The 26215-nt window shown below is 45.7% G+C and overlaps 2 protein-coding genes across 15 annotated transcripts in view; one reads left to right on the forward strand and one right to left on the reverse strand.

Moving 5' to 3' along the window:
• Nucleotides 1-15039, reverse strand: part of EEF1AKMT2 (EEF1A lysine methyltransferase 2) — an 89017-nt gene extending 73978 nt beyond the window's left edge. For 4 of the 11 annotated variants that reach the window (XR_012418257.1, XR_012418259.1, XR_012418258.1 and 1 more), the window contains exons 1-3: nucleotides 14911-15039; nucleotides 13474-13539; nucleotides 12546-12664 (exon numbers count right to left, since the gene is read on the reverse strand). Coding sequence is in view for 8 of the 11 variants with exons in the window: in XM_045362252.3 (XP_045218187.1) it covers nucleotides 12546-12602 (57 nt within the window). In the remaining 3 variants the exon portion in view is untranslated. The remainder of the gene's footprint in view (nucleotides 1-12545; nucleotides 12665-13473; nucleotides 13540-14910) is intronic. The other 7 variants (XM_074003035.1, XM_074003037.1, XM_074003040.1 and 4 more) reach the window with 3 other exon arrangements.
• Nucleotides 15040-23761: 8722 nt separating this feature from the next.
• The window catches only part of ABRAXAS2 (abraxas 2, BRISC complex subunit), a 30022-nt gene continuing 27568 nt past the window's right edge, over nucleotides 23762-26215 (forward strand). For 2 of the 4 annotated variants that reach the window (XM_074003041.1, XM_074003043.1), the window contains exon 1: nucleotides 23762-24006. Coding sequence is in view for 1 of the 4 variants with exons in the window: in XM_005566693.4 (XP_005566750.2) it covers nucleotides 23784-23855 (72 nt within the window). In the remaining 3 variants the exon portion in view is untranslated. The remainder of the gene's footprint in view (nucleotides 24007-26215) is intronic. The other 2 variants (XM_005566693.4, XM_074003042.1) reach the window with 1 other exon arrangement.

Raw genomic sequence — 26215 nt, forward strand, 5'->3', positions numbered from 1 at the left:
GGTCAGCAAAATCTTTTCTTTTATGGAAACAGGGTTTCCTTCTGTCACCCAAACTGGAATGCAATGGCGTGATCACGGCTCACTGCTCCCCAGGCTCAAGCGATTCTCCCACCTCAGCCGCCTGAGTAACTGGAACTACCAGCACACATCTCCACACCTGGCTATTTTTCTGTGTCTTTAGTAGACACAGGGTTTCACCATGTTGCCCAGGCTGCTCTCAAACTCTTGAGCTCAAGCAAACCTTCCACCTTGGCCTCCCAAAGTGCTGGGATTACAGGTGTGAGCCACCACGCCCAGCCAGCAACCGTTTTCTATAAAGAAACAGAATAAATATTTTAGGTTTTGCCAGCCATACAGTCTCTGTTATAACCAGTCAGCTCTACCAATGCATCACTTAAGCTGCCATAGACAATATGCAAATGAATAAATGTGGTTTTATTCCAACAAATATTTATAAAACCAAGGGAAGTCCAGATTTGACCCACAGACTGTGGTTTGCTGACCCTTAATTTAGATCTAATGTCCAACCTAGAGACAACACAAGGGGCAGAACACATGTTAAATACTACAGAGATGCAATTAGAAAATTCATTGTGAAAAACCATTTGGACAAATGAACTACCTTCTACAAAAAATAAATCATAATGGTAAATAAAGAAATAATGCAGAAAAAAATTAAGACATACCAACCAATTGCAATGTGTGGACTTAATAGCAAAATGAAGGTGACAGAGAAAAAGTCAGTGAACCTGAAGACAGATCAATAAAAATATAACATTTGGCCGACAAAGACAAAAATGACTTTTAAAAAATTGAACAGAGGCCAGGCGCGGTGGCTCAACCCTGTAATCCCAGCACTTTGGGAGGCCGAGACGGGCGGATCACGAGGTCAGGAGATCGAGACCATCCTGGCTAACACGGTGAAACCCCGTCTCTACTAAAAAAAAATACAAAAAACTAGCCGGGAGGTGGTGGGCGCCTGTAGTCCCAGCTACTCGGGAGGCTGAGGCAGGAGAATGGTGTAAACCCGGGAGGCGGAGCTTGCAGTGAGCTGAGATCCGGCACTGCATTCCAGCCTAGGCAACAGAGCGAGACTCCGTCTCAACAAAAAAATAAAATAAAATAAAATTGAACAGAGATTCAGGGACCTGTGGAGCAATAGAAAAATTGACATTTCATGTGTACAGACTCCCAAAAGGAAAGGAGAAAAACAGCAATACAGGAAAAAAAATAGAAAAAACAAAAGCTAGAAATATCGCAAATCTGGCAAAAGGCATAAGCTTACAGATGTAAAAAGTTCAGTGAACAACAAATGGGATAAGCCAAAGAAATCCAAGCGGCAGCACATATCATAAGCAAACTGCAAAAAACAAAAGACAAAGAAAAAAAAATCTTAAAAGTATCCAGAAAAAGGACGCATTCATAGGAAAACAACAAATGACTGCAGATTCCTCATGAGAAAACATGGAAGTCAGAAACAAGTGACATAACTTATTTTTTTTTTTTTTTTGAGACGGAGTCTCGCGCTGTGTCACCCAGGCTGGAGTGCAGTGGCGCGATCTCAGCTCACTGCAAGCTCCGCCTCCCAGGTTCACTCCATTCTCCTGCCTCAGCCTCCGAGTAGCTGGGACTACAGGCGCCCGCCACCACGCCCCGCTAGTTTTTTGTATTTTTAGTAGAGACGGGGTTTCACCATGTTAGCCAGGATGGTCTTGATCTCCTGACCTCGTGATCCACCCGCCTCGGCCTCCCAAAGTGCTGGGATTACAGGCTTGAGCCACCGCGCCCGGCCATAACTTATTTTTTGAGACAGAATCTTGCTCTGTCGCCAAGCTGGAATGCAGTGGCGCGATCTTGGCTCACTGCAACCCCCGCCTCCCAGGTTCAAGCTATTCCCCTGCCTCAGCCTCCTGAGTAGCTGGGACTACAGGCATGTGCCACCACGCCCGGCTAATTTTTTGTATTTTAGTTGAGATGGGGTTCCACCATGTTGGCCAGGATGGTCTCGATCTCCCGACCTCATGATCTGCCCGCCTCAGCCTCCCAAAGTGCTGGGATTACAGGCGTGAGCCACTGCACCCGGCCCGTAACATTTTTAAAGTACTGAAATAAACGGCTAGCTCAGAATTCTATATTCAGGCTGGCTGTGGTGGCTCACGCTTGTTATTCCAGCACTTTGGAAGGCCAAGGCAGGCAGATCATCCGAGATCAGGAATTCAAGACCAACCTGGCCAACATGGTGAAACCCCATCTCTACTAAAAACACAAAAATTTGCTGGGCGTGGTGGTAGACACCTATAATCCCAGCTACTCAGGAGGCTGAGGCAGAAAAATCGCTTGAACCCAGGAGGTGAAGGTTGCAGTGAGCTGAGATTGTGCCACTGCACTCCAGCCTGGGTGACAGAGTGAGACTGTGTCTCAAAAAAAAAAAAGAAAAGAAAAGATTCTATATTCAGAAAAAAAAAAAAAAAAAAAAAAAACTCCTTAGGAATGAAGGAGAAATAAAGCTATTCTCAGGTAAAGGAAAACTAAAAAAAATGTATTGCGAGAAAACTCTCTCTAAAATAATTTCCAGGAAGAGTTTCTCAGACAGAAAGAAAAAAAAAAGCTCAGAAGATCCAGAATACAAAGGTGAAATAAGTATCTAGGTGAATATAATTAAATATTTTTAGCCTAGTGCATTCCTTAAAATGCTTGAAAAACATCATAATATTATCTAATGGAATTTTCAACATAAAGGTAATATTAAAGGCAACTACAACATAAAGGGGAAAGATCAAGAACCCAACCTAATAAGGTTTTCACATTCCACTTATAGTGGTAAAATACTGATTCCAAGGAGATTTTGACAACTATATATATTGTAATCCACACAGGAAACACTAGAAAAGCCGTATCAAAAGACACAGTCAACTGCTTAAAGCAACCACTAAAACAGGTATATGCAAAGATATACATTCAAGAAGATATACATAAATTAAATTGAAATATTAACAGGCCGGGCGCGGTGGCTCAAGCCTGTAATCCCAGCACTTTGGGAGGCCGAGACGGGCGGATCACGAGGTCAGGAGATCGAGACCATCCTGGCTAACACGGTGAAACCCCGTCTCTACTAAAAAATACAAAAAACTAGCCGGGCGAGGTGGCAGGCGCCTGTAGTCCCAGCTACTCGGGAGGCTGAGGCAGGAGAATGGTCTAAACCCGGGAGGCGGAGCTTGCAGTGAGCTGAGATCCGGCCACTGCACCCCAGCCTGGGCGACAGAGCAAGACTCTGTCTCAAAAAAAAAAAAAAAAAAAAAGAAATATTAACAAATGTTCAAATAAGCCAATACCAGCAGGAAAGGAAAAAGAGAAGAATAAAAAACAGAGGTTAGGCTGGGCGCAGTGGCTCAAGCCTGTAATCCTAGCACAAAGGGAGGCCAAGGGGAGGGCGCATCACCTGAGGTCAAGAGTTCAAGACCAGCCTGGACAACAGGGCGAAACCCCATCCCTACTAAAAATACAAAAATTAGCTGTGCATGGTTGTGGGTACCTGTAATCCCAGCTACTCAGGAGGCTGAGGCAGGAGAATCGCTTGAACCCCGGAGGTGGAGGTTGCAGTGAGCCGAGATCCCCCCATTGCACTCCAGCCTGGGCAACAAGAGTGAAACTCTGTCTCAAAAAAAAAAAGAAAAACAGGTAAAAAAGAGAAAACAATAAAATGCAGACCTAAATCCAAACACACCAATAATCACATTAAACATAAATGTTCTAAATACACCAGTTAAAGGTTAGAGATTGTTAGGATAAAAATAAGTACCAACTATATGCTGGCTACAAGAAACTCACTTCAAATATAATAAGTTGGCCGGGCGCGGTGGCTCAAGCCTGTAATACCAGCACTTTGGGAGGCCGAGACGGGCGGATCACGAGGTCAGGAAATCAAGACCATCCTGGCTAACACAGTGAAACACCGTCTCTACTAAAAAATACAAAAAAACTAGCCAGGCGAGGTGGCGGGCGCCTGTAGTCCCAGCTACTCGGGAGGCTGAGGCAGGAGAATGGCGTGAACCCAGGAGGCGGAGCTTGCAGTGAGCTGAGATCCGGCCACTGCACTCCAGCCTGGGCGACAGAGCAAGACTCCATCTCAAAAAAAAAAAAAAAAGTAATAAGTTAAAAGTAAAACGATGGAAAATGATATAACATGTAAAAACTAAACAAAAAGGGGTTGAACATCAAGTCCACTAGGATGGCTATAATTTGAAAGATAGATAATAAAAAGTATTGGTGAGAATATAGAGAAAAAAAAATTTTTTTTTTTTTTGAGGCAGAGTCTCACTCTGTCTCCCAGGCTGGAGTGCAGTGGTGCCATCTCGGCTCGCTGCAACCTCCACCTTCCAGGTTCAAGCAATTCTCCCACCTCAGCCTCCTGAGTAGCTGTGACTACTCAGGCACACACCACCACATCCGGCTTATTTTTCTATTTTTTGGTAGAGACAGGGTTTCACCATGATGGCCAGGCTGTTCTCGAACTGCTGACCTCAAGTGATTCACTGGCCTTGGCCTCCCAAAGTGCTGGGATTGCAGGCATAAGCCATTGTGCCCAGCCAAGAATATGGAGGAATTTAAACTCTCATGTATTGCTGATGGAAATTTAAAATTGTGCAGCCACTGTGGAAAATGGTCTAGCAGTTCCTTAAAAGGTTAAACTTAGAGTATGCTTAACTGGCGTATGACCCAACAATTTCCCTCTTAAGTGAAATTTCACCCAAGAGAAGTGAAAACATATGTACACACAAAAACTTACACATGAATTTTCCTTTTTTGTTTTTGGAGACAAGGTCTGTCACCTAGGCTGGAGTGCAGTGGCATAATCATTGCTCACTGCAGCCTCGACCTCCCCAGGCTCAGATGATCCTCCCACTCCAGTCTCCTAAGTAGCCAGGACTACGGATGCACTTGCCACCAACCAAACCTGGCTAAATTTTTTTACTTTTTTTTTTTTTTTTTTTTTTTTTTGAGACGGAGTCTTGCTCTGTCACCCAGGCTGGAGTGCAGTGGCCGGATCTCAGCTCACTGCAAGCTCCGCCTCCCGGGTTTACGCCATTCTCCTGCCTCAGCCTCCCGAGTAGCTGGGACTACAGGCGCCCGCCACCTCGCCCGGCTATTTTTTTGGTATTTTTTAGTAGAGACGGGGTTTCACCGTGTTAGCCGGGATCGTCTCTCGATCTCCTGACCTCGTGATCCGCCCGTCTCAGCCTCCCAAAGTGCTGGGATTACAGGCTTGAGCCACCGCGCCCGGCACTTTTTTTTTTTTTTTTGAGACAGAGTTTCACTCTAGTTGCCCAAGCTGGAGTGCAATGGCGCGATCTCGGCTCACCACAACCTCTGCCTCCCAGGTTCAAGTGATTCTCCTGCTTCAGCCTCCTGAGTAGCTGGGATTACAGGCATGCACCAACACGCCCAGCTAATTTTGTATTTTTAGCAGAGACGTGGTTTCTCCATGTTGGTCAGGCTGGTCTTGAACTCTCGACCTCAGGATCTGCCCACCTCGTTCTCCCAAAATGCTGGGATTACAGGCATGAGCCACCATACCTGGCGATACATACATTTTTCAAGCTCACATGAAGCATTCACCAAGACACACTGTATCTTAGGTCATAAAACAAACCTTAAATTTGAAAGGATTGAAATCATACAAATCATACAAGGCATGTTATCTGACTATAACCGAATTAGACTATAAATCTGTACCAAAAACATAACAGAAAAATCCCCAAAACATGGAAATTAAACAAATTTCTAAATAACTCATGGATAAAACAAAATTAGAAAAATTAGAAAACATTTTGGAATGAATAAAAATACAACAAATCAACAATTTAAAAAACAATCCAGGTGAGGTATAGAACAATTTTTTTTAAATACAATATATCAAAATTTGTGGGATGCAGCAGTGCTTACTGATAAATTCATAGCATTCATAGCATTAAATAATTTCATTAGAAAAGTCTCAAATCAATAACCTAAGCTTCCACCTTAACAAGGTAAAAAAAGGAACAAAGTAAATTCAAGAAGAAAAAAAAAGAACAGAACTCAATGAAATTAAAAACACAAAAATAGGCCAGGTAGGGACAACATGGTGAAACACTGTCTCTACTAAAAATATAAAAATTAGCAAGGCATGGTGGCACATACCTATAATCTCAGCTACTCAGGAGGCTGAGGCAGGAGAATTCCTTGAACCCCAAAGGCCAGCCTGGGAGACAGAGCAAGATTGCATCTTAAAAAAAAAAAAAAGGTCTAAATGTAAAAGGTAGGCTGGGCACGGTGGCTCACCCCTGTACTCCCAGCACTTTGGGAGGCCGAGGTGGGTAGATCACGAGATCAGGAGTTTTAGACCATCCTGGCCATCGTGGTGAAACCCCATCTCTACTAAAAATACAAAAATTAGATGGGCATGGTGGTGTGCTCCTGTAGTCCCAGCTACTCTGGAGGCTGAGGCAGAAGAATCGCTTGAACCAAGGAGGTGGAAGTTGCAGTGAGCCGAGGTCATGCCACTGTACTCGAGCCTGGGTGACACAGCAAGACTCCATCTCAAAAAAAAAAAAAGAATGTAAAAAGTAAAATGTTAAAACTTTAAACAAAAACACAGGAGTTCTAAGTGACTCTGGGTGAGGCAGAGTCCTTAAATATGACAACAAAAGCAGGATCCAAAAAAGGAAAAAATTAATTGGACTTCATCAAAATTAAGAACTTCTGCTCTTTAGAAGATACTGTTAAGCGAATGAAAAGATAAGCCAAAGAATAGAAGAAAACACATGCAAATCCTGTACCTGGTGAAGAACTTATATCCAGAACACATTAAAAATTGTCAAAACTTAGTAAGTAAACAACCCAATTTAAAAATGGGCAAAAGATCTGAACAGACATTTTACTAAAGAAGATAAACAGGCCGGGCGTGGTGGCTCAAGCCTGTAATCCCAGCACTTTGGGAGGCCGAGACGGGTGGATCACGAGGTCAGGAGATCGAGACCATCCTGGCTAACACGGTGAAACCCCATCTCTACTAAAAAATACAAAAAACTAGCCGGGCGAGGTGGCGGGTGCCTGTAGTCCCAGCTACTCGGGAGGCTGAGGCAGGAGAATGGCGTGAACCCGGGAGGCGGAGCTTGCAGTGAGCCGAGATCCGGCCACTGCACTCCAGCCTGGGCGACAGAGCAAGACTCGGTCTCAAAAAAAAAAAAAAAAAAAAAAAGAAGATAAACAGGCCGGGCATAGTGGCTTACACTTGTAATCCCAGCACTTTGAGAGGCCAAGGTGGGTAGATCACCTGAGGTCAGGAGTTCGAGACCAGCCTAGCCAACATGGTAAAACCTGTGTCTACTAAAAATACAAAAAAATTAGCCGAACATGCTGGCGTACGTAATCCCAGCTACTTAGGAGGCTAAAGCACGAGAATCACTTGAACCCAGGAGGTGGAGGTTGCAGTGAGCCAAGATCATCCCACTGCACTCCAACCTGGGCAATGGAGCGAGACTCCGTCTCAAAAAAAAAAAAAAGATATACAGGTGGCAAATAAGCACATGAAAAGGTGCTCAACATCATTACTCATTAGAGAAATGCAAATTAAAACCGTAAGAAGCTACTACAGTTAATACCAAAAACAGCCTATCTGATGATAGAAGTGACAGCAGTGGTCACCTTTAGAAGGGAAGGAGTGGGAGAGGCCACAAGGAGGCTTCTATGGTACTAGAAATGTCTTATTTTTTTTTAGTAGCGTTGGTGAATAACCCAAGGGGTTCATTTTGTACCACTTATGCTCACCTTTCTACATAAACTACACTTCAATTAAGAAGTTCAGGCCAGGCAGAGTGGCTCACACCTGTAATACTAGCACTCCAGGAGGCCAAGGCAGGCAGATGGATCACCTGAGGTCAGGAGTATGAGAACAGCTGGCCAACATGGCAGAACCCCATCTCTACTAAAAATACAAAAATTAGCCAGGCATGGTATATGCCTGCAATCCCAGCTACTCAGGAGGCTAAGGCAGGAAAATCGCTTGAACCCAGAAGGCAGAGGCTGTAGTCAGCCAAGATGGCACCACTGCACTCCAGCCTGGGTGACAGAGCAAGATTCTGTCTCAAAAAAGAAAAAGAAAAGGAAAAGAAAAATTCACCTCAAAAAAGAAAAAGACTTCCCAAAAACGACCCTTCATCTAGGTGGTTTCACCAGTGAATTCTAACAAACATTGAAGGAAGAAGTAACACTTTTTTTTTTTTTTTTTTTGAGACGGAGTCTCGCCCTGTCGCCCAGGCTGGAGTGCAGTGGTACGATCTCGGCTCACTGCAAGCTCGGCCTCCCGGCTTCAAGCCATTCTCCTGCCTCAGTCTCCCGAGTAGTTGGGACTACAGGCGCCTGCCACCACGCCCGGCTAATTTTATGTATTTTTAGTAGAGACAGGGTTTCACTGTGCTAGCCAGGATGGTCTTGATCTCCTGACCTCATGATCCACCCACCTCGGCCTCCCAAAGTGCTGAGATTACAGGCGTGGGCCACCGCGCCCAGCAAGTAACACCATTCTTAAAATTTCAAAAAATAGAATTTCAACTAATGATACCAGCATAACCTGACAACAGAACTTGACAATAGCCTCAGAAGAAAATTACAGGACAATCTCCATCAGGAGAGAGCTGCAAAAATCCTAAACAAAATATTAAACTGAATCTAGCGGCATATATAAGTTTGGTTTATTCCAGAAATACACTTAACATTTGAAAATGGGCCAACATAATTTATCAACATTAATACACTGTAAGAGAAAAATTACTTGATTATCTTGATAACAGGAAAAACATTTGACAAACAACAAGATTCATAAGAAACACACACACAGCCAAGTGTGGTGTTGGGTGCCTGTAATCCCACCTACTTGGGAAGCCAAGGCAGGAGAATTGCTTGAGCCTAAGTGTTCAAGGCTGCAGGGAGTTATGATCACACCACAGCACTCCAGCCCAGGAGACAGAGTGAGGTTCCGTCTCCAAATTAAAAAAAAAAAAAAGAAACCAGCCAGATGTGGTGGCTCACACCTGTAATCCTAGCACTTTGGGAGGCCAAGGCGGGCAGATCACCTGAGCTCAGGAGTTCGAGACCAGCCTAGGTAACATGACGAAATCCCATTTCAACTAAAAATACAAAAAATTAGCTGGGTGTGGTGGTGCACACCTGTAATCCCAGCTACTGGGGAGGCTGAGGCACGAGAATCACTTGAACCTGGGAGGTGGAACTTGCAGTGAGCCAAGACTGTACCACTGCACTCCAGCCTGGGTGGCAGAGTGAGACTCCGTCTCAAAAAAAAAAAAAAACAAGAAACACACATACATACATACACATACACACACACACACACACACACACACACACACACACACACACACACACACACACACCTCTCTTAGCAAAGCAGGAATAGCTTCTTTAATCTGATATGGGCCGGGTGCGGTGGCTCAAGCCTGTAATCCCAGCACTTTGGGAGGCCAAGATGGGCGGATCACGAGGTCAGGAGATCGAGACCATCCTGGCTAGCACGGTGAAACCCCGTCTCTACTAAAAAATACAAAAAACTAGCTGGGCGAGGTGGCGGGCGCCTGTAGTCCCAGCTACTCGGGAGGCTGAGGCAGGAGAATGGCATAAACCTGGGAGGCGGAGCTTGCAGTGAGCTGAGATCCGGCCACTGCACTCCAGCCTGGGCGACAGAGCAACACTCCGTCTCAAAAAAAAAAAAAAATCTGATATGGAGTTATCTACAAAACAAACAGCTAACATCACACCTAAGACTGAAATATTGAAAGCATTTTCTGAAAAGGGAAAAGAACGATGTCTTCTACCACCACTTCTTTTCAACATTCTACTGCAGGTCCTAGACAATGTAATAAGAGGAAAATTTATAAAGGATTGGGAAGAAAAAAATAAAATTGCCACTATTCATAGTGTACATAAGTGAAGAAAGCCTAAAAGAATCTACAAACTGGCCAGGCACAGTGGCTCATACCTGTAATCCTAGCACTCTGGGAGGCCAGGGCGGGTAGATCACTTGAGGTCAGGAGTTCAAGACCAGCCTGGCCAACAGGGTGAAACCCTGTCTCTACTAAAAATACAAAAAAATTAGCCAGACATGGTGGTATGAGCCTGTAGTCCCAGCTACTTGGGAGGCTGAGAGGCAGGAGAATTGCTTGAACCCAGGAGGCAGAGGTGGCAGTGAGTCAAGATGGCACTACTGCACTCCAGCCTGGGCTACAGAGTGAAACTCCATCTCAAAAAAAAAAAGAAAGAAAACAATCTATAGGCTATTAATCTTGAAGGATAAATCATTAGCCTCTACCAGTAAACTTTTAAAACTCAAAAGAACCTATGTAAGTAAACAAAGAATAAATGAAACTGATATCATTGTACAAAGGAATCTTTTTTTTTTTTTTTGAGATGGAGTCTCACTCTGTTGCCCATGCTGATCTCCGCTCACTGCAAACTCTGCCTCCCGGGTTCACACCATTCTCCTGCCTCAGCCTCCTGAGTAGCTGGGAAAACAGGTGCCTGCCACCACTCCCAGTTAATTTTTTGTATTTTTAGTAGATACGGGGTTTCACCGTGTTAGCCAGGACAGTCTCAATCTCCTGACCTCGTGATCCACCTGCCTCAGCCTCCCAAAGTGCTCGGATAACAGGCATGAGCCACCGTGCCTGGACACAAAGGAATCTTATACAGCAATAAAAATGAACTACATAGCCAGACATAATGGCGTGTGCCTGTAATCCAAGGTACTCAGGAGGCTGAGGCATGAGAACTGCTTGAACCCAGGTGGTGAAGGTTGCCGTGAGCCAAGATCGTGCCACTGCACTCCAGCCTGGGTGATAACAGCCAAAACTCCGTCTCAAAAAAAAAAAAAGCCTGAAAGACACCAGAAATAGCACATCCTAAAGAGTTTCATTTATACCTTCAAATGTATAAATGAAAACAGGTAAATTAACCTGATGTTAAAACTCATCTTTGGTTCATGATTGGCAGATAGTGGTTACTTTTAAAAAGGAAGGAGGGCCAGCCTGGGCAACAGAGTGAGACCTTGTCTCTACAAAAAAAATCAAAAAATGAGGAGACAGGATCACTTGAGCCTGAGGGGTTAAGGCTACAATGCGCCATGATCACACCAGTGCACTCCTACCTGGGTGACAAAGTGAGACCCTGCCTGAAAAAAAAAAAAGGACAGAGCAACAATTGGTAGGCAGTTCAAGGGGAATTTCTAGAGTTCTGTAATATTTTACATCTTGACCAGGTGATTGTTAACGTGGATGTATTCACTTTCTGATAATTCACTTAGCTGTACACTTCTGATTTGTGCATTTTAATGTATACATACTATATCTCAATGTTTCAAAAAGGGTTATTTCAAGTATTTCTAATCATATTCCACTACTAAAAACACTTTAACAATTCCCCATAGCCTAAATGCAAAATTGAAGCTCTTAAGCATGGCAAAGCATAATATGGTTCCTATCTTTAACTTAATCCTCATGTCTGTCCATCCCCACGGATACTTTGTATTTCAATTTGTCAAATTATTTACAGGCCCAGAACATAAAATACTGCTTCAGCCTTTATGCCTTTAGATAATATTTCCATTAGTTGATATTTTCTCCCTCTTTACACTCCACTAGGTCACCATACTGTCCTTGAAATTTCCACCCAACTTGGATATTAACTCCTCCAAGATGCTTCCCTATCCTTCCACTCCAAAATTAATCACTCTCTTTTCTATATTCAGTGTATTACTGCATGCATCAAGTGATAGCACAATTGTCTGTGTCAGTCCATACTCTATTGTAATGTAAACAATTCAAGCACAAAGTCTAAATTTTCATGTTGCCAGTGCCAAACATGAGGCTTGGCATTTGGTGGTTACTCAACAAATTTCACTCTTATGTTTATTTCTGTACTAATTAAGACTGTAAAACTATCTAGGATGAAACCTAAGTCTTATAATTCCTCCATAGCACACAGCATAGCAAGAGCACACTACAGGCATACAACAGTGATGGTTTAGCTAGCAGTGGAATGTTTACCAAAACACAGTTCCATGGACAAAATGCGCTTTTCAAACCATATGCTCACCTAAGATATGTATGTCCTACTGGAATGCCAGAAGGTCATATTTATATATATATGTGTGTGTGTGTGCATGTATATATGTATGTGTGTGTATATATATATTTCCAGAGTTTTGAGCTACAAGAAACCAATAGCAATCACCTAGTTACAACCCTTAGGGAAGAACTGAAGCCTAGAAAAATTAAGTGGCTTGCTCAAGAATAAGGCTATAGCCAGAAGGGTCAAGACTAGGACTGAGATTGCCTAGGTTCTCTCACAATCCATGTAGCCTCCCTTTTGTACTATGTGACTTCTCAAAGTATGACTGCTTTACAGTTTTATATTTACATGGTTAATATCCACAATTGCAGGGCTTTTAAAAATTTTCATTTTAAAATTTGTCTCTAAATAACAAATACTAAAAGTACCAACAAGTTCAACCAGGAAAACACCATTTCCAGTTCCAATATCAAGCACTGAAGCATCCAATGGAATCTTGTGTTTCTGCATCCACCTTATTAGTCGGTTCATACTCTCTTCTCCAAACCTGTTAGAGAGAATCAGTCAAATAACTGAGGGGTACAGAGCAAAAGTCACCACTACATTCCATTTAAGCTATTTATACCATATGCTCAAACTCTTATTTGAAAGTGAAAACATCTGTGACTGCTTAAGCTTTGTCTCTACTGTAATTTAGAAGAAACCACCTCCAGGAATACAACAGAATAGACAAGGTCAGTATGTTACTAACATTTCTCTGTATCAGCATTAACACTTGTATGTGTTGGTGGCTCAAAATTTTATTGTTTATTGAAAAAGGACAACTACAGGGTGAAATGTTGTCATCAAATGTAAATGTGAGATTTTAAAAGAGGACCCACACCCATTCTCCCAACATTTTGGAAGGCCACAGTAGGAGGACTGCTTGAGGCCAGGAGTCTGAGACAGCCTGTGTAACACAGTGAGACCCTGTCTCTACAAAAAAGAAAATTTGCTGGGCATGGTGGCACACAGTTATAGTCCCAGCTACCCAGGAGGCTATGGCGGGAAGATCACTTGGGCCCAGGAGGTGCAGGTTGTAGTGAGCTATGATGATCATGCCACTGTACTCCAGCCTGGATGACAGAATGATACCCCACCTCTCTTAAAAAAAAAAAAAAAAAAAAGTAAAAAATAAAAAATAATAAAAGAAGAGACATACTTTAAACCTACCCACTAAAGCCAGACTTAATCCAGGGTTCCCAGGATTTTTAGGCTTTCTTTGGGTATAAGCACTTGAATATATACATATTTGTTTAAACACACACATATACATACAATCTTCTAGATTATAACTTGATTCTTTTCCTAACTCACCAGATTTCACCTGTATCTCCAAATTCTCGGAAAGTTTGCAGTTCTCTCTCATAGACAGCATCCCAACTATGTAAACAATGAAATGCAAAGCGAAACTTTTGAATTAAACTGTATTATGAATTAAATGTATGTTTCTAATACATTACAGAGCTATTTATGACAGAGGTTTAAAACATCACTAGTGTTATTAATAAGTACACATAGTTCAATCTTTTAACACCCTTGAGTTAAAAGAATGAAATACCTGGGCAAGCAGAATACATTTATACTGTACATGTAAAGCATTTAGGACAGTATCTGACGCACAACAATAAGTTTTAGCCTAAAAAAACACAGACATTTGTCCACGTATCCCTAAGTCCCTGACCCAACTTCAAAACTTGATGAAACAAGCACATCTGGTCTCAAGCGTGCAGGCACACAGTCTCTTTCCCGTGCTATTTGTCTCTGCCTATTCCAGTCTTCTAGCCCTCCGTTTAAATTTTCTCTGAACGCTTTTCTTTCTTTTTTGGGACGGAGTCTCGCTCTGTCGCCAGGCTGGAGCGCAGTGGCGCGATCTCCGCTCACTGCAACCTCCGCCGCCCGTGTTCAAGCGATTCTCCTGCCTCAGCCTCCCGAGTAGCTGGGACTACAGGCGTGCGCCACCACCCCGGCTTATTTTTGTGTTTTTAGTAGAGACGGGGTTTCACCATGTTGGTCATGGCTAGTCTCGATCTCCTGACCTCGTGATGCGCCCGCCTCGCCTCTCAAAGTGCTGGGACTACAGGCGTGAGCCACCGCACCCGGTCCTCCGGATCCTTTTCATTTGCCTTGTCTTTTCCTACAATGATTCTCTAGAATCCCTGCTCCCTCTCATCCCGCCAATTTACCTCTCCCCAGCCGTTCCCTGCAGTCATTGATCCACCCACATTAATTCATTTAATAATTCCTGAGCGTCTGTTTTACGTCAGATCGCTTTCTCTCACCCCATGATCCCCCACTCTTCCTCGCTCCCGCCTCGGGCCATCCGCTATTCCCACCCCACTTCTAGCTCCCACATCCCTCCCCTCCTACCCTTAGCCTTTTCAGCTCCCAGGCCCAGCACTTCTCCCTCGGTCTCTCACTCTCGCCGACCAGCTCTCGCCCTCTCCCCCTTTCCCCCAAGCCTGGGCCTCGGTTCGAGACTCTCAGAAGGCCTCCCAGGAGCTTCAAAGCCTGTCCCGCACCCACAAGCCCCTTGGGCTCCCATCACTTGAAACGTCGGTTAACCGCGCAGGGCGACCCCTGGAGATTCCACTCTTTCAAATCCCCCTGAGACCCCCGCCAGGTGGCCCTGCTGCCGTCACGCTCCCGAGGGTCTCCCTGTCCCCGAGCCCTGGGTCTCTACCCCTCCGTCCCCTTCTCGGGGCCCAGGCAGGGCGGCACGGCTCATCCTCCCCTGCCCAGCGTCACACTCACTGCTTGCGGGTCCCCAGCGCCGACGGGACGAAACCGTCCTCCCCGGGACTGCCCTTGTCCGACAGCGCAGCCACCTCAGCGCCACTGCCGCCGTCAGCATCCGAGCTCATCTCGCTCCACGTCCTGGACGGCCGTTGGGTCCGCCATAGAGACGGGGCACAGGCAGAGCGGACAAGCGGGCCGGCGCCTCTAGGCGGCGGGAGGCCGCCCTCTCGACTGCTCCATCCCCCGCGCTGGGGCTGGGCTGGGGACGCGAAGCCCTCCGGGCTGTACCCGGCCTCCAGGCGCCGGCGCGGACCGTGGGCTCTCCCCAAAGCGTTAGTGGTACCCCCTTCGTCGAGGTCCAAGCGCGGCTGTATTTGGGGACTGCTGTTTGTGAGGGACCATTAGAGATATTGCATTTTGGTAAAAGACTAGCTTCGGTACTGTGGACACCTAAAGCCGACGCCGCTCTACCCAAACACAGAAATCACCTCACCTCCGCACCGTGTGCGCCCGTCTGCGAAGCGGATGAGAGCGTCCATCCAGTTATTTGGCTCCTCGACAAGAGGCCAACTTCGTTTCTGGCTGAGATTCTGACTTCAAAATTGCGTTCTGGCCTCTTGTGATTTGATGTCACCAGTAAACGATGGAAATTTATGTCCAGGGAAAGGAATGCCCTGCAACTCCCCACAATATGCCGAACACGGGGATCAGTGTGTTGTGAAAGAAAGACTGCTAAGTGAGAGGATGCCTGGCCTCGACCCAGGCACCTGGCCTTGTCTAAGTGTTTTGGGGTTTTTTTGTGTTTTGTTTGTTTGTTTGTTTTGTTTTGTTTTTTTGAGACAAAGTTTCGCTCTTGTCGCCCAGGCTGGAGTGCAATGCAATGGCGCCATCTCGGCTCACCGCAACCTCCGCCTCCCGAGTTCAAGCGATTCTCCTGCCTCAGCTTCCCGAGTAGCTGGGATTACAGGCGTGCGCCACCACACCTGGCTAATTTTGTATTTTTAGTAGAGATGGGGTTTCTCCATATTGGTCAGGCTGGTCTCTCCAAGTCCCGACCTCAAGTGATCCGCCCACCTCGGCCATCTCGGCCGTCCCAAAGTGCAGGGATTACAGGTGTGAGCCACCGCGCTTGGCCTCTTGCCTAAATCTTAACCTCTGTGTGTTTCCTCCCTGTACCATGTCAGAAGTCGGAGGTGACTTTGTTCCACAAGACTGGTCCCAACCCGCGAACCGGAGATTGCATCTGCCTCTAGGTCTGACTGCCATTGGTAGATCTGCAGTATAATACGAGAGATCTTATGGGCCAAAGTCTGGGGTATTTTCTGTAGTAGCTATGAAATGCTGTTGGTCCAATGTCCTAGGAAAGGCCCCCAAAGACCCCTAGCAAGACTGCCTTCCAACCAAAAAGCATTGTTTCTAAGCCACGTTTCTGTTGGCTTGGCAGACAGAAGCGCAGTAGCAAGTCCCTAAAGATAAAACAGCATTAGAAATCCTTCCTAGAAACGGAAGCGCATCTCCTATACATGGTGTTCTGAGATCATCAGGCAGCCACTAGTAATAGGGTAAGGTAAAAGGCACATGGGAGGCCAGACGCGGTGGCTCACACCTGTAATCCCAGCACTTTGGGAGGCCAAGGCGGGCAGATCACGAGATCAGGAGATAGAGACCATCCTGGCCAACATGGTGGAACCCTGTCTCTACTAAAATACAAAAAATTAGCCAGGCATGGTGGCGGGTGCCTGTAGTCCCAGCTACTCGGGAGGCTGAGGCAAGGGGAATCACTTGAACCCGGAAGACGGAGATTACAGTGAGCAGAGATTGCGCCACTGCACTCTAGCCTGGCGACAGAGTGAGACTCTGTATTAAAAAAAAAAAAATGGCAGATGGAAATCCATGTGCATAGTGGTTAAACAAAAGGCCGGGCGCAGTGACTCAAGCCTGTAATCCCAGAATTTTGGGAAGCTGAGGCAGGCAGATTACTTGAGATCAGGATTTCGAGACCATCCTGGCCAACATGGCGAAACCCCATTTCTACTAAAAAGACAAAAATTAGCCAGGCATGGTGGCAGTTGCCTGTAATCCCAGCTACTCAGAAGGCTGAGGCAAGAGAATTGTTTGAACCAAGGAGAGGATGGTTGCAGTGAGCAGAGACTGCACCACTGCACTCCAGCGTGGGCAACAGTGTGAAACTTTGTCTAAAAAAAAAATTTCAAGAAAGAGCTTTAGTAACCTTATTACAGAGCAATAAAACCACCTGATGCCACAGCCAATTAGTGCTGGGCAAGTGGTTGTTTTGATCTTTTCTAGGTTCTAGATGCTAGAGAAAGCAAGCTTGATTGGGGCTGAGTGAGCCTTTAAGAGTTTTAGGGCCGGGCGCGGTGGCTCAAGCCTGTAATCCCAGCACTTTGGGAGGCCGAGAGGGGCGGATCACGAGGTCAGGAGATCGAGACCATCCTGGCTAATACGGTGAAACCCCGTCTCTACTAAAAATACAAAAAACTAGCCGGGCGAGGTGGCGGGCGCCTGTAGTCCCAGCTACTCGGGAGGCTGAGGCAGGAGAATGGCGGGAACCCGGGAGGCGGAGCTTGCAGTGAGCTGAGGTCCGGACACTGCACTCCAGCCCGGCGACAGAGCGAGACTCCGTCTCAAAAAAAAAAAAAAAAAAAAAAAAAAAAAAAAAAAAAAAGTTTTAGGTCAGCCAGGCCCAGTGGCTCATGCCTGTAATCCCAGCACTTTGGGAGGCTGAGGCGGGCAGATCACGAGGTCAGGAGATCGAGACCATCCTGGCTAACATAGTGAAACCCCGTCTCTACTAAAAATACAAAAAAAATTAGCTGGGCATGGTGGCTCGCACCTGTAGTCCCAGCTACTCGGGAGGCTGAGGCAGGAGAATGGCATGAACCTGGGAGGTGGAGCTTGCAGTGAGTCGAGATCGCACCACTGCACTCCAGCCTGGGCGACAGAGTGAGACTCTGTCTCAAAATAAATAAATAAATATAAATAAATAAAAAATAATAATTTTTGTGAGTACGTAGGTGTATATATTTATGGGGTACATGAGATGTTTTGATACAGGCATGCAATATGAAATAAGCACATTGGAGAAAGGGGTATCCATCCCCTCAGGCATTTATCCTTTCAGTTACAAACAATACAATTACATTCTTTAAGTTATTGTAAACAATTAAGTTATTATTGACTATAGGCACCCTATTGTGCTATCGAATAGTAGGTCTTATTCTTTTTTTTTTTTTTTAACCCATTAACCATCCCCACTCCCCACCAACTTCCCACTATCCTTCCCAGCCTCTGGTAACCATCCTTCTGCTTTGTATGTCCATGAGTTCAATGGATTTGATTTTTAGATCCCACAAGTAAATGAGGACATGTGATGTTTGTCTCTGTGCCTGGCTTACTTCACTTAAGGTAATGATCTGCAGTTCTATCCATGTTGTTGCAAATGATCACGTTTCTGTTGTCTTGGCAGAGAGACAACTTTGGCCCTCATTCTTTTTTGTGTATTCCCTTGTGTCTATGTGCTACATTTGCTTTATTCATTCATCTGTTTTTGGACACTCAGGTTGCTTCCAAACCTTAGCTATTGTAAACACTGCTGCAACAAACATGGGTGTGCAGTTATCTCTTTCATACACTGATTTCCTTTCTTTGGGGTACATACCCAGGAATGGGATTACTGGATCATATGGTAGCTCAATTTTTAGTCTTTTGAGGAAACTCCAAACTGTTCTCCAATATGATTTGACTAATTTCCATTCCTACCAACAGTATACAAGGGTTCCCTTTTTTCCATGTCCTCGCCAGCATTTATTATTGCCTGTCTCTTGGATAGAAGCCATTTTTTTTTTTTTTTTTTTTGAGACAGAGTCTCACTCTGTCACCCAGGCTGGAGTGCAGTGGCACGATCTCCGCTCACTGCAAGCTCTGCCTCCGGGTTCACGCCATTCTCGTGCCTCAGCCTCCCGAGTAGCTGGGACTACGGGCGCCTGCCACCACGCCCGGCTATTTTTGTATTTTTAGTAGAGACGGGGTTTCACCGTGTTAGCCAGGATGGTCTCGATCTCCTGACCTCGTAATCCGCCCACCTCGGCCTCCCAAAGTGCTGGGATTACAGGCGTGAGCCACTGCGCCCAGCCGATAGAAGCCATTTTAACTGGAGTGAGATGATATCTCATTATAGTTTTGATTTGCATTCCTCTTATGATCGGTGATGTTGAGCACCTTTTCATATGCCTGTGTTAGTGACTTCTGATTCCAACCTCTTGCTCTCCCTCCAGATTTGTATTTTCTCTTATTTTATTGTATTGCAGCTGCCTGGATGTCCCTTGCTGCATTAAACTCAATGTGTTCAAAATTGAACTCACTTGCATTACCATCCCCACACCGTGCCTCCCCTCCAAACCCTTTCTCCTCTGTGTTTGCAGGTGGTCCCTGACCATCTACAGTGTCACCCAAAGCGGAGCATCATCCTCCTCCTTTCCTCCCTGCACAGCTCCTCTTGGTCTCTTCCTGGTCCCTGGGCTCACTTCCTTCTGGCCACTCAGGCCATTGCAGCAGCTTCTGAGTAAACCTTCCGCGAGCCATTTGGCACTTGGCCCTTCCTCAGGCCCCAGCTATGCCTTGTTTCCCATTCCCTCTTGAAAGGCCTCCAAGACTTGCCCAGTTTTCCTCTCCTTCAGTGCCTGACATCACTCACTCTTTTCCTTTGCATTTTCCCAACTGATCATGGACTGTAGAGGCAAACTGACTTGAACTTGAATCACAACTTAGTCCATACAAGGTATGACCTTGAGTGAGTTACTTAATTTAAACATCTTAAGTCGCAGTTTCCTCAAATGGGCATAATCCAAATGAAGCTGGACTTTCTCGTTCCCACTTTCAGGCCCATCATAGCCAAGTGTGGCATTCTCATGCAATGCTTTGCATTGTATTGATACATATAAATGGAATCTTACTATTTGCATGTTTGCATTTTACATCTTCATTTAACAATATTCCAGTGATATACTGTACTTGGAAATCTTTTTTTGTCAATGCCTATGGATCTCTTACCTTTTAAACTAATTCATGATAATAGAAATGATGGCTGGCAATCGTACAGCTGTCACTGTGTGCCAAGAACTGTGTTCAGTGCATCCAATGTATTATTTCAGTTACTCCTAAAGATAGCCACATTCCCAGCACTTTAGGAGGCCAAGGCAGGCAGATCACGAGGTCAGGAGTTCGAGACCGGCCTGGCCAACACAGTGAAACCCCATCTCTACTAAAAATACAACAAATTAGCCAGGCGTGGTGGTGGGTGCCTGAAATCCCAGTTACTTGTGAGGCTAAGGCAAGAGAATCGCTTGAACTCAGGAGGTGGAGGTTGCAGTAAGCCGAGATCACACCAGTGCAGTCCAACCTGGGTGACAGAGCGAGACTCCATTAAAAAAAAAAAAAAATAGCCACATGAGGTAGATACTAGTATTAGCCTCATTTTACAGATGAGCTAACTAGGGCACATAGAAGTAAGTTCTGGAGCTGAGATTGGGACCAAAGCAATCTTTCATAAAGTTTTCAAGCATAACCACTACATGAGTGTGCTCTATCACTATGGGTGTTTTGCTGAAGATTTTCTTTTGTTTGTTTGTTTGAGACAGGGTCTCACTCTATCCCCTAGGCTGGAGTACAGTGGCATGATCTACATGATCTACTTTTTTTTTTTTTTTTTTTTTTTGAAACAGGGTCTCACTCTGTCACCCAGGCTGGAGTGCAGTGGCATGATCTCGGCTCACTGCAACCTCTGCCTCCTGGGTTCAAGCAATTCTCCCACCTTAGCCTCCCAACAAGCTGGGATTTCAGCCACATGCCACCACATCTGGCTCATTTTTTTGTCTTTTTAGTAGAGATAGGATTTCACCATGCTGGCAGGCTGGTCTTGAACTCCTGACCTCAAATGATCTGCCCGCCTCTGCCTCCCAAAGTGCTGGGATTACAGGCATGAGCCACTGTACCCGGCCCAGTGGCATGATCACTTAACTCACTGCAGCCTCGATTTCCTGGGCTCAAGTGATCCTCCCAACTCAGCCTCCCAAGTAGCTGGGATTACAGGTGCCTACCACCATGCCCAGCTAATTTTTAAATTTTTTTGTAGAGACAGGGTCTCACTATGTTGCCCAGGCTGGTCTCGAACTCCTGGGCTCAAGCAATCCACCTGCCTCGACCTCCCAAATTGCTGGGATTACAGGTGTGAGCCACCAAGCCTGGTCAGAGCCTAAAAATTCTTTATCCTCATCTCTCTGTCACCAAAGTCCAGAACCTCACTGTAGCCACTCATCTCCTCTTCTCATCCTCTTTCTCCTTCACCCCCTAAATTTTCCCAGTTCATCTGCCTCTCTTTCCTCTCTCATTTCCTACATCCCAAATTGTTTCTTCAGTGAGCAAACCTAGGCACCTCCTTATTAGCAAGCCTACACCTTTTATCAGCTACTTTTGTCTCCATCCCCCTCCAGCACCCTGCTGATCAAACACAACTATCTCCCCTAAAACCCTCTCACTTTTTCATGCAGCATTCATTCTACAGTCCTGTATTGGGCAACATTTACATGCCAGCCATTATTCCAGATGATGGACATGCAACAGTAAATAAGCAGGAATCCCTGTCTTTGCTAGATGTGGTGTCTCACGTTTATAATCCCAACTACTGAGGAGGCTGAGGCAAGACGATCACTGGAGTCTAGGAGTTTGAGGTGCAGTGAGCTATTGAGTGACAGAGCGAGACCCTATATCTAAAAATAAAAATAAAAATAAAAATAAAAGAATCCCTGTCTTCATGAAGTTCAGAACGTGCTCCGAGAGGGAGAAAGACAATGGACAGGAAAGATGAATAACACAGAGATGCTGCTAGATGATAAGGGGTAAAGGGAAAAGTAAACAGGGAAGTACTACTGAGAACATAGGGTGAAGGTTGCAATCCTTGATAGTGTACCAGGGAAGGACTGTCTGAGGGGGTGGCAGCACTAAGTGAAAACCTAAAAGAGGTTGTCATAGGTTTTGTTCCCAGGGAGCAAAGTGTGACACTGAGATGAACAGGGAGGAAGTTGATTAGGGAGTATTCTGAGAGTCATCATCTGTTGGAGAAGAAAAAGAAGCAGGATTGGCTGAATGAAGTAGTTGGACCGAGGTACCACTACAACAGAACTTCAGCAAATCCTCCTGGCCCTCCCCTGTATTCATCTCCCTCAACCAGGCATTGAATGCTGGATGCCCACAAAGGGGAGGACTGGCCTTAGGCAATGAAGCTCTCTTCAACTAGGCATACTTACAGGAGACAGCTGACCCGCAGCAATCAATCAATCCTGCAAGGTGGACTGGAGGTCTCAGTGGCACATCAAAGCATCTAGGGCGGAAATAGTAAACCATGCAGCTGCCTGGGAGAAAAGCATCCCCGGCAAAGAAAACAGCAAGCGCAAAGGCCCTAAAGTGGAATGAGCTAGGGATGTCCAGGAAGCAGAAAGAAGACCAATGTAGCTGAAGCTCCGTAAATAAAGGGGGCAGTAGCAAGTAATGAAGTCAGACAAGTAATAGGGGCCAGGTCTTGGCAAGACTTGTGTGTCTGGCCAGGAAGCAACATGGTTTAATTTTTACATTTAAATGTCGACCATTTTGCTATGTTGAGCATAGATTTGGCAAGGAGGAGATTAAAAGCTGCAGCAGAACACCGGGTTTCTCAGCCTTGTCACCACTGATGATAATTATTTGTTGTGGACCTGTCGTTGTGCACTGTAAGATTTTTAGCCACTTCTCTGGCCTCTACCCACCCACCAGATGCCAGTGGCACCTGACTCTGCATTATCATCTCTGATAATGTTTCCAAACATTGCCACATGCCATTTTGGGAGGCAAAACTGCCACCAATTCAGACTCAGTGAGTAAGAGGATACAAAATTCCAAGAGAGAGAGAGATGATGGTGCCTTGAACCACCATTTCACTTCCCTCCCACCCCATGACACTACAGTCTCAACTCTGCAGCCAAAGCAGTCGTATTATCTGTTATCACATTATGTCACTACTATACCAAACTGTTTATTTGCCTGAATTACCTCTGTCCTTTTATCCTTGAGCTTGGTAAATGTTGGCCTTTTTTCTTTTTCTTTTTTTTTTTTTTTTTGAGACAGAGCCAGAGTGCACTGGCACAATCTCGGCTCACTGCAATCTCTGTCTCCCGGGCTCAAGTTATCCACCTGCCTTGGCCTCCCAAAGTGCTGGGATTACAGGTGTGAGCCACCGCGCTCAGCCTAAATGTTGGCCTTTTTTTTTTTTGAGACAAAGCTTCGCTCTTGTTGCCTAGCCTGGAGTGCAATGGCATGATCTCGCTTCACCGCAACCTCCGCCTCCCGGGTTCAAGCGATTCTCCTCCCTCAGCCTGCCGAGTAGCTGGGATTACAGGCATGTGCCACCACGCCCGGCTAATTTTTGTATTTTCAATAGAGACGGGGGTTTCTCCATGTTGGTCAGGCTGGTCTCGAACTCCTGACCTCAGGTGATCCGCCCACCTCGGCCTCCCAAAGTGCTGGGATTACAGGCGTGAGCCACTGCGCCCGGCTAGAATGTTGACTTTTAATACTAAGAGTTTCACTTGCAAAGGGAAAGAACTGTTTGCGGAATTATCAATCGCTGTCTGAGGTGTGTCGGAAGCGACACCCCTGCGGAGGATACGGTGCCGGGGTCCTTCCGAACAGGCGTTCCTCAGCCTTCAGGACTCGGCGGGCTCAGGGCCCTCGGCCGCTGCCCGCCGCAGACTCCACTTCCCATGATGCCAAGGGGTCGGGCCGGCCGGAAGGCCGTGTGCCCTCCGCGGGGCATGATGGGGGAGCTAGAGATTTCCATCATGGCGGCGTCCATTTCGGGCTACACCTTCAGTGCTGTGTGTTTCCACAGCGCCAACAGCAACGCGGACCACGTAGGTGCCGGGCCCCCTGCCGCAGCCGCTGGGGGCTTTCAGCCTCTGTCTCGGGCCGGCGCTCGCGGCTAAGCCGGAACCTCATGCGGCTCGCCCCCTGGGCACCAGGGCCGGCCAGAGGAGCTGGTGACCCGGGCGGCTCCCGCCCCCGGTGAGCTCTTGCCTCTGGGGGTTCCTTCCCCCCTGGGACGGGCCCGGTAGCTTCGCGCTCTCAGCCGCTCGGCCGTCCCGGCAGAGCCGCCTCCCATGCAGCAAAGCTGTCCCACCTGGCCTCCTGCAGTGTCAGGAGTCGCTCGGTGGAAACCCAGCGCCTGCCCCTCCCTGAAAATCAGGCTTCTAGACTTATGAGGGGCGCACGGGGTCGGGAAGGAATCTAGAGGCCGGGTGTTTAGTCCAGAAGGCGAGGTGCTCATCCCCACCCGCCGGTCTTACAGGTTGTCGTGGGGATGCTACGAGTGAAACCATGGCTGTCACTATTGATACTTGTTAGACACGGTTGTGTGTTTTCTTCGCCCTGATGCAAAATGGAGAATGTAAACAGGAGCGTTAGGTGCAGGTTCTATTTTGTATTTCCTTGAAGTTGCGTGTTTAGTTCTTTGGCCGGAGTTCTAAGACCACGGGACTAGTCACAGTGAAATAGGGAAGTGACAGGCCCACTAGTGAGTGATCGGAAATGCATAGGCTTTGGAGCCCACAAGAGGATCAGATCCTCTCTGTTTTAGTGCCTTTATTTTACAAATTGTCTTTTAATGTCATTGACCTCTGATTGGAAATGCTTTGTGAAACTAGATCACTTCTCTCTTAGAGGGGGTATATAATTTGGCCACCAAATTGGGGGATTATTTTAAGTTAACAGTGAATGATTCAAACTCATTAAACCTATATGTGGGGTTTTTGGTTGTCATTACAAAGCAAAATGGTACACTGCAGAAGGAGGAACTGCATTTGGTTTGATGTCAGCAATCTTAGCTTCTGTTAATAAAAACTGATTTTACAGAGAGGTGATTCCATTAGTAAATTGAATGCAATTAAATTATTGTACCTTTCATCCCTTCAGTGTTGATGGTAGAACTTAATGATAGGAATAGGAGTATATACATCATGGGTTTTTCCAGAGGCAGCTTTGAACACTATGGCCTACGGTACTACAACCAGCTATTTAATAATGTAATATAGTTCTATATGTAAGGGTTTGTGATACCCCTAGTGTCCATGGACTATTAAAAATGGGTCCTTTATTTCCTGAGTGCCTAGTAATATCACAGTTTATGTATATGGCAAGATTACTGTAAGAACAAGCAGCTACCTGTTGAAAAAAATTAATTCAAGAGATATGCCTTAATATCTACTCTGTGCAAGGCGTGGTACTAGACTTCATAGAAATTTTCACCAATGCCAATAGTTTGTAACTGTGTTTTATATGACCATGCCTGTTTATATTAACTTTCCTACAATTACAGATGTGGAATCCTTGAAAATAATTTCAATTTTAAGGTTGAAGAACCAACAATTTACTTTTGTAGTACATACTTATTTTGTCCAGGCAATAAATTAATTTAAAACCACTCATCTGTAGACCTGGGGCTAGCATACTTTTCTGTACAGGGCCAGATAGTAAACTTTGTAGGCTTTGTAAGCCATATGGTCTCTGTAGCAACTATTCAACTCTGCTATTGGGAGAAAGCAGCTATAGACAGTAAAACATTCAAGTGACTGTTATTAGCTGGGCGTGGTGGCTCATGCCTGTAATCCCAGCAGTTTGGGAGGCCGAGGCGGGCAGATCACCTTAGGTCGAGAGTTTGAGACTAGCCTGACCAACATGGAGAAACCCCGTCTCCACTGAAAATACAAAAGTAGCCGGGCGTGGTGGCACATTCCTGTAATCCCAGCTACTAGGGAGGCTGAGGCAGGAAAATCCCTTGAACCTGGGAGGCAGAGGTTGTGGTGAGTCGAGATAATGCCATTGCACTCCAGCCTGGGCAACAAGAGCAAAACTCCGTCTCAATAGTAATATTTAAATAAAATAAAAACATAGAAACCATTCTTAGCTTACAGGCCATACATTAATAAGCATTAGGCTGGAATTAGTCCCCATGCCATAGTTTGCCAACTCCTACTATAAAGTAACAGTGGCTCAGATAATCCAGACCAGTAGATGTATAAACATTCCTCTTATCCTTGGCTTTAGAATGTCCTTTTAAAAAAAAATTACAGACAAGTCTTGCTATGTTGCCCAGGCTGATCTCAAACTCCTGGCCTCAATCCATCTTCCCTCTTTGGTCTCTTGAAGTGTTGAGATTACAGGCGTGATCCACCGCATCTGACCTAGAATTTCTTAATGTCACTGTTGAGTTATGTCG

Source organism: Macaca fascicularis, chromosome 9, assembly GCF_037993035.2.
Source record: "Macaca fascicularis isolate 582-1 chromosome 9, T2T-MFA8v1.1".
Classification (NCBI taxonomy): domain Eukaryota; kingdom Metazoa; phylum Chordata; class Mammalia; order Primates; family Cercopithecidae; genus Macaca; species Macaca fascicularis.